Source organism: Quercus robur, chromosome 6, assembly GCF_932294415.1.
Source record: "Quercus robur chromosome 6, dhQueRobu3.1, whole genome shotgun sequence".
NCBI lineage: Eukaryota > Viridiplantae > Streptophyta > Magnoliopsida > Fagales > Fagaceae > Quercus > Quercus robur.
Genome location: NC_065539.1, coordinates 25,930,269 through 25,943,159, shown reverse-complemented (window position 1 = coordinate 25,943,159; position 12,891 = coordinate 25,930,269). Strand labels below are relative to the sequence as shown.

The 12,891-nt window shown below is 36.1% G+C and overlaps 1 protein-coding gene across 1 annotated transcript; it reads right to left on the bottom strand.

Annotated features, from left to right (window-relative positions):
• Positions 1-5,041: 5,041 nt before the first annotated feature.
• Positions 5,042-12,380, bottom strand: LOC126733385 (probable aldo-keto reductase 2). Its single transcript, XM_050436685.1, has 5 exons — positions 12,048-12,380; positions 11,762-11,962; positions 9,464-9,636; positions 9,280-9,382; positions 5,042-5,593 (listed from the first exon to the last, which is right to left on the bottom strand). The coding sequence occupies exons 1-5, from the start codon at positions 12,261-12,263 to the stop codon at positions 5,255-5,257; spliced, it is 1,032 nt and encodes a 343-aa protein (XP_050292642.1). The 5' UTR covers positions 12,264-12,380; the 3' UTR covers positions 5,042-5,254.
• Between the last annotated feature and the right edge of the window lie 511 nt (positions 12,381-12,891).

Below are 12,891 nucleotides of genomic sequence, written 5' to 3'. Positions count from 1 at the left end.
TGCTTTAATATTTAATTTTTACCCTCTCATTGAATCTTCCAATTTTCTCCAATTTTTATTTAAATGTAAGATATGTGGAATCTAATAAAATTAAATAAATGTCACATGTAGCGCCCATTCAATTAAAAATGGGAGGAAATTGGAGGGGGTCTTTTATCGTCATTATGTACCACACATTAGAAAATTACAAGAATAAATATATTAAGAATAGTTCCGAGTTACTTGGCTAGAGGTTTAAAATCCAAGACCTCATAGATCGCACAAGGCTGTTTAAACCTCTAAGCCAATCACCCCTTTACTTTCACTAATCACCTTTTGGTCATTCTTTGTCATCTCATTTGCATTTTTTTAAGGATGTTGTTGATAGATACCCTAAGCTCATTTTAAGAAATATTTAATATTCAATTATTAACAGGCATTGCTTAATCTTTTCCAATGCTTTAATTTATTGAACACTACAGCTAACACCAAATCAAGAACTAGTTTTATTCAAGTCCCAAAGCAAGATGAAACAAAACAATTTAAAGTAATTTATGTGCAGAGACTAAAGAAATCGTTTTTCGGCCTAGTTGTTACAAACTTACAATTACATCTGGGTATTGATGATGAGCCCAAAAAAAAAAAAAAAAGTCTGAAAGTAAAGTTGGTCAATGATTTACATCACCACTAGGCAGTTGTTTGAAACTACAACATTTGTTTCACACCTTCTGGACCGACAATTTACAATTAACCAAAAAGCTGGCATTGTTTGTATGTTTCTGAATTAGTAATATTTTTAGAAAAGAGCATGATGCTGTCTGTTAAGTTCTCTCTTAAGATTTTGTCATATGGTTTTTTTCTCATGAATGAAATGTATTTTTTAAGTTAAGTAGTTACATGTCAAAATCTTAAGAGGGGAATCTAAGCAATGAGCAAGCTCCACCTAATCTTTTCTTTGACCGGCCAAGTGTTGGTCTTTGGGTTTGTCAACATGCATAAAACTTTGGCATTATTTGTTGAATTTCCATTGGTTGCATGTGTGGATGGAAATCTACTATAACATCTCATGCATCATACTTAATTAAAACACCAACTATGTATTTAATAACTCAAATCACTTAATATAATTTTGTACATACTTAGTATATATATATATATATATATATATATATATAATACAAATAGTCATTCAATTATTTATAATCTTTACAATTCTTTTTTTTTTTTTTGATAAGTAAAGGAAGATATATAAAAAAGAAGAACTCAGCCCCGTACATAGGAAATGTACTAAGAAGGCAAAAACATCAAGAAACCAAATTACAAAGATCAAACAAAGCAGGAAGAGATAAACAAGAAAAAAGCAGGTAAAACTAAGCACCATTCGAGAAGAGTAAGAAAGAAAAAAGACTTAAACTCAAGAATGGACCGTTCACGACCCTCAAAGCTTCTAGCATTCCGCTCCCTCCAGATACACCACATCAAACAATGAGGCACCATCCTCCAAATAACTATATTACGATGACGCCTGAAGTTGCAAGACCAACAGTCTAACAAATCCACTACCCTTTGCGGCATCACCAAGCAAAAACCACCCAAGCAAAAAACCATACTCCACATCTCAAAAGCAAAAGGACAGTGAAGGAGGAGATGATCAATAGATTCCCTAGACCTTTTGCACATATAACACCACTCAAGAATAACAAGATCCCTCTTCCGAAGGTTATCAATAGTTAGGATCTTGCCTAAAGCAGCAGTCCAAGAAAAAAAAGCTACCCGGGGGGGAACCTTCGAATGCCACAAAAGTTTCCACGGGAACGATGAGACGATAGAGGGGGAAAGAGAGTGATAATACCCGCTCACCAAGAAACCCCTACTGCTGGCTGGCTTCCAACTAAATTTGTCAGAACCAACACCTCGCACCTTAGTGGAATAGATCAAACCCAAACAAGAATCCAAAGATTGAGACTCTTGATCATTCACTAAGCGGCGAAATTGAAGGTCCCAAAAAATTCTCCCATTAGCATAGCACAAAACCTCAGAGACCGAAACATCCCTAGACCTAATAATATTATATAAGTCAGGAAACACCTCCTTAAGAGGACGATCCCTACACCACACATCAATCCAAAACTTCACACAAGTGCCATCACCCACATCATACCGAAGGAACTTCGAAAAATTCAGCCAGCCTTTTCTAATGGACTTCCACAAACAAACACCATGTGCCCCAGACACAGGTTTTGAACACCAACCGCCCCACTCGTTCCCATACTTCGCCCCAATTACCCTTCTCCAAAGGGCATCATTCTCCACACCATAACGCCACAACCATTTGGCTAATAAGGCAGAGTTAAACCTTCTCAAGCTCCGAATGCCTAGCCCTCCATTCTTCAGTGGCCTACAAACCTTCGACCACTTAACTAAATGAAGTTTACGATCATCACCAATACCATTCCAAAGAAAATCCCTCTGTAATTCCTCCATCCTCTTGGCCACCTTAACAGGAATAGGGAAAAGAGAAAGAAAATAAGTAGGCAAGCTAGAGAGAGTGCTCTTAAAAAGAGTAATCTTGCCCCCCTTAGATAAATACATTCTCTTCCAACCAGCTAGCCTTTGCTCCATCTTCTCCAAAATAGGATTCCAAACCGTCTTATCTTTAAAAGAAGCACCCAACGGCAGACCTAAATATTTCAGCGGAAGAGCAGATTCACTACAACCCAAAATCTCCACTAGCTCATGCAGATTAGGCACATCCCCAACTGGAACCAAAACAGACTTCTCTAGATTAATTTTTAGCCCTGACACCTCAAATCTAGATAGAATCCCACGCAAAGCTATTATATGATTGCTGTCAGCATCACAGAAAATAAGAGTATCATCCACAAATAACAAATGAGACACTGTCAACAAGGTACCAGTTGCATTCCCCACTGAGAAGCCTGAGAACTGACCTACCGCAATAGCTACATCCAACATACGGCTCAAAGCCTCCATGACAATATCAAAGAGAAAAGGGGATAACAGATCACCTTGCCTCAAACCTCTAGAACTCCCAAAGAAGTCAGAAGGACAACCATTGATCAAAATGGAGAATTTAACAGTAGAAATACAACACCTAATCCACCTTCTCCATTTGTCAGAAAAGCCACACTGCTGAAGCAAAAACAAGAGAAACTCCCAATTCACATGGTCGTAAGCTTTCTCAATATCCAGTTTGCACAATACCCCCGGAACTCCTGCCTTCAATCTACTGTCTAAACACTCAGAAGCAATAAGGACAGAATCCAAAATCTGACGACCTTTCAGAAAGGCATTCTGAGATTCTGAGATAAGACCATGAACCACCTTCCGCATTCGATTGGCTAACACCTTAGCAATAATCTTGTACAACCCTCCCACCAAACTAATAGGCCGAAAGTCTTTAACATCCACAACATCATTTTTCTTAGGAATGAGAGCAAGGAAAGTAGCGTTGAGACTCTTTTCAAACACTGCGTGGGTATGAAAATTATGAAACACATTCATAATATCAGTTTTCAACAAGCACCAACAAGACTGAAAGAATGCCATTGAAAAACCATCCGGACCTGGCGCTTTATCACCATTGAAATCAAGGACCACTCTAAAAACTTCATCCTCATCAAAAGGTCTGTCCAGCCAATTGGCATCTTCCTCAGAAATGCTAGAAAAAACAACCTCATCCAAAATAGGTCTGTGGACCTCAGTCTTCGAGTATAACTACCTATAAAAATGAGAAATACACCCTTCAATGATCCCCTGATCCGAGGATAACTCTCCATCCACCAGAAGCCTATCAATGGTATTACATCTTCTATGAGAATTTGCAATACGGTGAAAAAATTTAGTGTTCCTATCTCCCTCCTTAAGAAAAAGAGCCCTAGATTTCTGCCTCCAGCAGATTTCTTCCAACAAGGTTGATCTTTCTAACTCTCCACGAATACGATCATTTTCCAAACTCTCCTCCGCTGAAAGAACACGATCATCCTCGATAGCTTCCAACACATTGAGATCCTTCCACAGATTCTGAACCCTAAGACCTATATTACCGAACTCCTCCACATTCCATCTCTTCAAATCCAATTTCAATGGCATAATAAGTGACTCAAGATAATAATTCTTATTAAATGGCATAATAAAATAATAGGCTTATTAAATACTCTTACATTAATTTTAGGAAATAAGTGACTCAAGATAATAATTAATCAATTGAACACATATGTTAACTATAAAATTAGGTCGGGGTGTTACAGTTGCCCCCCGCTCGACCCCCCTAGCTCCACCCTTGGTTTAAATGTAATATTGCATATCCACTAGTTTTTTTGCATAAAACATGACTAACCGTTTATAATATTCTTATTAAAGCAAGTTAGAGCACTATTAGCTTTTAAATCATGTAATGACCTTCCGGGCTTTTTTTTATTTTTTATTTTATTTTATTTTATTTTTATATTTTAAAAATTCCCTTACCTCAGAATAAAAGAAACAAGAGCTTAAATTTTGAAGGAGCTCAAACATGATCCTCACATTACCCAATTCAATTTGGGATCTGCTGAAAGCTTATCTGGTGGCCAAGTTTTAAAGGCTTCAAGTCATTAACACTAACAAAATTTTGCAAGATTGAGGTACAAGCCAAGGCCATTTCTCAACTTTTTTTATGGTGATGGATACTAATTTTTTGCTTTGAAATAATTCGTAACAGTTGTGTCATGGATTTTTGGATGTTCAACATTTAACATTTTGGTTTGCATGATACTACTAAGAAGGATGTGAAGATACTATATATTAACAAGAGTGGGAATCTTTTTGTCTTTCATGTATTAGATTAGATGCCTCACCTGTACTCAGTTTGAGGGCTAGAGGCCACAAATGATCAGGAAGCCAGTTCCACGGTGAAATAAATATAATGATCATAAGGTTGAATACAACCCAAACTTGATTGACCCCCCAGGCACCATAGACTAAATCGTCTAGTACTTGGGACCATGTTGTTTTGGTAAGGTTTACTACGTGTGCAAGCATTCATAGCATAAAGTAGAATATCAAAAATGGAATAGATAATTTGTATTCTATGTTTATAATCGAGGTCGTTGAAGCTGGTATGATTATAATTTATAAGCATACATTATTTTCAACATAACGTACTTATTCTTTAAGCAGTCAAGAAACCTAAACTCAACGTACTTGTTGATACATGACGCATGACAAAAGCTCATGAAACTCACGTACATATTGATACATAGAAATAGACTTGTGCTTATGTAGCTTTCCATGAAGAAAGTGGTGGGGTTTCAGAATCCTTCCAAGTTGCAAACTCATTCATATATCTGTCACCCTTCACGACATCCTCAGCAGCAAATGATTCAAGTTCAACCATTTCTTCTGGTGTCAATTTCACAGACAGAGCTCCAATGTTTTGGTTAAAGTTTTCAATCTTGGTGGTTCCAGGTATGGGACACACATCCTTTCCTTGGTGATGAACCCAAGCCAGTGCTAGCTGTGATGGGGTGCATCCCTTCCTTGCTGCCATTTCATTAACACGCTCAAATATGGTTTTGTTATGCTCCAGATTTTCAGGTTGGAACCTGGGTAGGAACTGCAAGTAGCAACTACATATATTAGCTAGCATCGGGACTGAATCATGAAACAACGGAGACTTTCATGGAGGCAGGGTCACTACTCATTCTGTCATTCATAAAGCCAATGATAATTACACATTAAAATACTTATTGTTATCAGCATCAAGACTTCATCACTAAAAATATTTTTGAGGTAGCACAATTTATAAAGACAATGATGAATATAAAGTTTTAAAAAAATCCATAACATATCTATTTAGGTTTGTAGGCATCCACAGCTGTTGTTCCCTGGCTTAATGATGAGGACAGCACACCTTATTAGATTGGATTTCTTATGCAGTTGGATTAGTTCATAGATCATGCCTATGAACTGCTAGCAAATGTGAGTTAGCTTCTAGATCCTTGTTTGTGAGGTATCCTGAAATCCGTAGTGTCACCACCAGTCCTCTATCTTCAAGTAGCAAGCCTCAATACACCTTACCCTCTAGGCCTCAACTCACCTTACCCCCTCCTATGCCCAACACAATTAGTGCACCATTAGCTAGGGATGATAAAGGAAAAGGAGTGATGAGTGAATCATCAAAGATTCCCACCTACAATGCTTTAAATGGCAAGGCTTTGGTCATATTGCTGCCAAATGCCCAACTAAGGCCCTTATCCTTTATGAAGAGGAGAAAGAGAATAAAGAGGACGATATAGAAGAAGTGTCTGAACCCAACATGGCTGAAATCAATGTCAAAGATGATTAATGCAAGGAAAACCTTAAACTTGGTTGCATTCAAATGATACCAACTCACAACCCATGAGAGTGATCTAGAAAAGACAGAGTGAGGATTCCATTTCCCATGTCAACCAATATGCATGTGAAAGTCCCAAAACTGAAAGCATGATTCCATTTGAAGTAAAGTCTAGGAAGCCTTTAGGTACTCTCCCATTTCACCCCATGATAGGGCACTTGAGTCAATAGGAACATATAAGCATCATGAGGTAAGTAAACAATTTCCAGAAAATGATAATCCCTATAAAATTCATGCTAGTTCAGATTACATGAAATTTCAAGCATGGGATTTCATCATGGTTCCAAGTAAGCAATTGCAAGCTTGTAGTACTGCATCAGTCAAGATGTTGAAACATGTTGGACCAAATGCATATATTGTTGATTTTCAAACTGATTATAAAAATGACTCCATCTTTAATAGTGAGAATTTGGCTATTTATAAAGGCCCAGCAGTTTATTACCAACCTCATGATTTTGTCCAAATCCCTATACCGGCACGTAAATAAAATATTGATGCTATTTTAGATGAACAGGTTATTTCTACTAGGGATGGAGAAATTCAGTGGTACCTAGTTCGCTAGAAGGGACAACCAATATCAGACTGCACTTGGATCACACAAGATGAACTGCAGCAACTTGATCTGGATTTACTAGAGTACTACTCAGAGTTATACTTGATGGGGCCAAGTCTTCCCCACCCCAGGAGGGTTGATGAGGACAACACACCTTATTAGATTGGATTTCTTGTGTAGTTGGATTAGTTTAGGATTCCATTTTATTTTGAGTTCAAATAAGGATTAGACGATTAGATAAGGATTGGCCTTTAGATTACTATCAGTTTAGAGTTTTATGGTTTATGAACTTTTATTCTTGCAAGTTCTATATAATGGATTCAAGTGGTTTATGTTTTATTAGACTTTTTTTTTTTTTTTTTTTTTTATAGGTAATAAAAGTTTTATTGATAGCAAAAGTGCAATGTGTTTACGATTGTAAACTAAAACAAAATAAAATAATACCCAAAAAAAAAAAAAAAAAAAAAAAAAAATCAAATAGAAACTCTAATAGAAATAAGGAAAAAAGACAAGGAAATACAATGTGTAAGACCCCAAATACGAGACCACTCAAACAAGGTCCTAGCTAGCAAATTCTTCAACAGATAAATGGGTCTCTCAATGTCCTCAAAAGTTCAAGTATTGCATTCCTTCGATACTCACCACTAGTACCATATTCCAAACAATTGAAGAATAATTCCCCAATCAATTCCTCCAAGCGAAAGAAAGAGAGACAACAGTATTCGCTACTCGGCATCACCCACTAAACCCCAAACAAAAGAAAAACCTCACTCCACAAAGCATGAGCAAAACTACAATGGAGTAAAAGGTAATCCACAGTTTCCTCATCACACCGACATAGGCCACACCAATTAACAAGAGGCAAGTTCTTTTTAACAAGGTTATCTATTGTAAGAATCCCACCCCTAGTAGCAGTCCATAAAAAGAAAGACAACCTTTTAGGTATCTTAACACACCAAATGCTCTGCCAAGGGATAGAAACAGAAGTTGCTTTCAATAAAGAATTATAAAAGGAGTGCACATAAAAAATACCATAAACGATTCAACTGCCAAATCAAAACATTATCACCCACCCCCCTTGGAATTCTAGCAGAAACATGCTAAAAGAAAGAGTAAAATCTCCCTATTTCCCAGTCATTAAACTCACAACGAAAAAGTAAGTTCCAACTCCTGCCTCCCCCATCTGGTGCATATAAAATCAGATTAGAAATCAGAGCATCTTGAACCACAGCACTGACAAAAAATTCCTGATATAACTCTTTCAAAGAAATAGGACCACTCCAAGAGTCATGCTAGAACCGAAGGCGAATACCCTCTCCCACTGCATACACCACATGACTGCACCTTTCCTAATGTTCTTCCACAACCCACAGCCATGTGTCCCTCTAACAACTCTATTGATTAATGAAATTCAGATGGGAGATTTTCTAATTCATTGGGTGTTGATTCCTAACACCTTAGGTGTTGATGGCTAAGTTCTCTTGCTTAGTGCCAATTCCAAGAGACCCCTAGGTGCTGATTCTTAGGGTTTATCTTTTAGTTTTCTTGTTCTTTTATTTTCTCTTAATTGTCCTGCATCACTTAATTTTCATGACTCTAAAAGATTCCAGAAGGCAGTACAGATGACATAAACCGAGGTAGGAAAATAACAATTGTAATCTAGGTATGCCATGCTTAATTTATTCAGTTCAATCAGTATGATGTGCCATTGAAGTATTGGCATATATTAAAATAAGTATCTTTCAAGTAGTACACATCCAAAAAGTCAAAAACTTCTCTCACAGATGACTTACATAGATTCTAGAATTGATTATTAAAATTCTTTGGAGCAATGACAAAATAGCAACAAACAATTAGTCCATAACCATTACATAAAAATAGTTTTCTGTAAAATGAAAAGGAGTTAAATGGGAAAATATTCTATTTCAAGAAAACTGATCTAGAAAGTGGTTTAAAAATCTTATTATAGAGAAGAACCAAATATTCTGAATGGCTAAATGAGAAATGAGGTAGGATACGATAACAAATATACAATAGACACTTGACATCTGCACTGTGAAGTTATCAGCAAAACATTTAGACATTGGAAATCACTTGTTCAGATTATTAGATTACCTGTATACTATAACCACTAACGAAGTTGGTAACAAGTTAAACTTTATATGCTGTATTAGTTCATTAAGAGAATCAGGCAAAGCATATAGATATTAGATATTTGCAAGGTCAATCACCATGTGAGCCAACTGAGGAGATAAAATCTCTAATAATGCACTGATGATGCTATAAAACTACGAAACTAAATGCATGTATATCTCATTTCGAAGCACAACATTTGAGTGATGGACCTACAAACCTTTCGGAAATCATCGTCCGTCAGATTTTCAAGAACCTTAGACCCAGACGAAAAGAACCCTCGTCCTAGAGGACTGTATGCCACAATCCCAATCCCTAGTTCCCTGAACAAATAGGAGAGTAAATTTAAATTTTGAACCATAATTATTATATAGCTTAAAATGCAATTGCAATTGACACCTCACCTGCAAGTAGGAATTATTTCTTCCTCCACATCTCTAGACCACAAAGACCACTCTAGCTGCACAGCAGTTATGGGATGAACTGCATGTGCCCTTCTGATTGTAGAAGCAGAGGCCTCAGATAGACCTATATACTTCATTTTACCCTCTTCAACTAGTTTCTTGAGTTCTCCAATCTTACAATACAAAGGAGATTAGAATTAGAGGACGCTCAACAGCAAGATTTTAAAAGATGCATAATGGGACATATTAAGAGCAAATAGAATTAGAGGATGCTCAACAGCAAGATTTTAAAAGATGCATAATGGGACACATTAAGAGAAAATAGTGGCAACAAATGTAACAACTAAGCTAGCTAACAAAGAGATAACTGCAAGATAATCACTGTAACAATAGTATATTGATATGTAATTAGACTACTTAGAATATTATAATGCCAAATTATAATGCTTGCTGATCATTATCTGACAGTCTTGATAGGATAGGTTCATGGTTACATGTTCTTAGGCAAATGGTAGTTTCCTTTATTCAAAGATCTCATAAATAATTACAAAATAATTTAACAATGATGATCAATTATAGTGAAGCATGAAGCTAAATTTAAATATGCATATTGATAGTCATCATATGTCAAAATATGACGCCTTCACAACAATGCTCATTAATCCTTCAAAAGGGGCACAAGTAAAACATGGTTCCTTTGACTCTCTCTCTCCCCAAAAGGAAATGTGAAGTCACTAAAAATATATATTAAATATAAAAATGAATTCAGAATATTGATTTCTTGAATTTGCCTAGGACGCAGTCCAAAATATTAGGGATGTGGAGATACAGATAAGAATGGGGGGATGGGGTGAAGTTGTATGAAATACATTATATAGAAAAATGAAAATGAATTCATCAAGAGAAAAGTGTTAGTTGATTCCCGCATTAATTCAATATTCAGTTCAATCAATTAAAAAAACATAAAAATCATTAGTTTGATTCCCTCACTCAGTTGAATTGATTGAAGTAGAATAAAGGAGAAAATGAGGAGTTCCTACTTTGGTTTGCTTTTGTTGTCATTCATACACATGATCTTCTTCCAATACTCTAAACTATAATGGAAATGTGAAAGAAGGTTTCAGTTCTTCCGATACGAATGAGCAAAAGAGGCAAGGGAGAACAAACTTCTACTTTTTTGGCACCGCAAGTATAGAATGGAGAAGGAAGTCTACACAATGTTCGCGTTTAAAAAATATGAAAGTAAAAAGGCTTCTAATAGTGTTCCTGAGAGAGGAAACTACAAAAAGGAGAGTGTAACAAAGTGTGGCTAAATATCCGCACTCTTTTTTCTGAATGACATTCTTTAAATCTTGGATCTTCAGTCAAATCTTAATATGGCATTTCACTGAGACAGGATATGACTCCAACGGGGACTTTTAAAATCAGAAGACAAAATCAGCTCAACTCTAAATGGAATCCGAACAGATTCTGCTCATGTTGTTCAAATAATTATCAGGAAATAGACAATGAAAAAAAAGAAAAGATAATAGGCTAAATTTCTGTAAAAGGGGATTTCTCTACTGCCAACATTTCTGGTTCTATTTCTGAATTGAATGCATACACTCTATTTCCACCAGCTATTGTTTGGAAAAATCCAATTGAACAAAAATTTACAAAGCAAAAGAGTTAGATTAACACTTAAAATTGAAGAAATAGATGCTAACAAAGATCATGAGTTGAAACCAAGAAGAGAACATAAACAGGATAAAATAAGAAGATCGATTGCGACATGCCATGACATTGCAACTAATAAGCCAACCCTGCCGCCATAGACATTTGCCTCAACTTAGGCTTTACTACATTACTTTATCTACAAATGGAGTGACCCTTGTAAGCTAGAAAGAACTTTGAAAGGAACAAAGCACACTAGACTAGAGAATTTGGGAACAAAGATTGCATAATATAATAATGCTTACAAACAATTAGAACTAAATAGTCCCTCCCCTATTTTTATTTTTATAGAAATACAATGGTCTTTATTGTGTGGAGGTTAGTTACAAATACATTAAGATAAGGTTGTCAGAGTTAAAAAATGTAAACTCCAGTTCCAGCCATCACACACACATATATATATATGCAAAGAATAATTTTTGATATAATAATGAAAAGACAAATGGAGATGGTACCATATATATATATATATATATATATATATGTGCGGAATTGTCGATAGAAATAAATTTCAGGGGACATTGAAAAGAAAAAAGCAGAAAGAGTAAGAGTTGATATATCTGAATCAGATATGAATTAACTAACCGTGACTTCAATGGGAACGCGGGTGTCAACACGATGCTGATAGTAGAGATCAATACAATCAATATTGAGGCGCTTCAAACTGGCCTCACAAGCTGCTCTCACATACGCTGGATCGCCACGGATTTCCCTCTTCCCATCCGCAAAGCTAATACCAAACTTTGTTGCCAATTCCACCTTCTCTCTTACCCCTCCCTTCAAAGCCTGTAGCAACCACCCACGCACGCAAAATTAATGGAAAATTAGCTAGGAAAGTAGTAGGAACACGTACAACATTTTAAATCAGTACCTTTCCAAGGAGGATTTCATTGGTGAAGGGGCCATAGATGTCGGAGGTGTCGAGGAAGGTGACACCAGTGTGGATTGCATGATGGATGAGAGAGATCATGTCTTCATCAGGCTTTGGAGGACCATAGAAAGCGGACATTCCCATGCACCCTAAACCTTGTGCAGACACCTCCAGTCCCTGTGAACCCAGCTTTATTCTCTCTACTCTTCCACCCATTATTATTTCTTTGCTCAACTTCTACTGCTGCTACTACTACTACTTGTTGCCGTTGCTGCGTTTTAGCCAAGCGGTAAAAGAAGAAGAAGAAGAAGATAGAAATAATCATATGGTCCTTCTACTCCTACACCTACACCTACAAATACAAACTGTCCTCTTTCGTAATCATCAAAATGCTGGCGTAAGGACATACGTTTTCTTTGGGTAACTATTCCCCCCACTCCCACTCCCACTCCGACCCTCGTTTAGCAAAAATTATTTTTGTTAATTTATTTTATTATTTAATTTATTTTTGTTATTATTTATAAATTTTATTGTATTTTTTTTAGTATTATTTATGGATTTCACTATACTATTTTAATTAACTTTTACCTTTATCTACAGTATTTTTAGCAAAAAATTTTCAATTTTATCAAAATAAGCAGATTCCAAATGAAGGATTCATTTGGATACAGTTTAGTTTACTGAAAACTGAAAATATTGTAGGAAAATAATTTTTAAAAAATGCAAAGTGAAGTTTGCACAGAACCCACTTACACTATACACTGAAAAAAAAGTCAACAACTGCGGCTAAGAAAAAAAAAAATGCAAAACGTGAACGCACAAAACATGAATCCAAACTGCACCT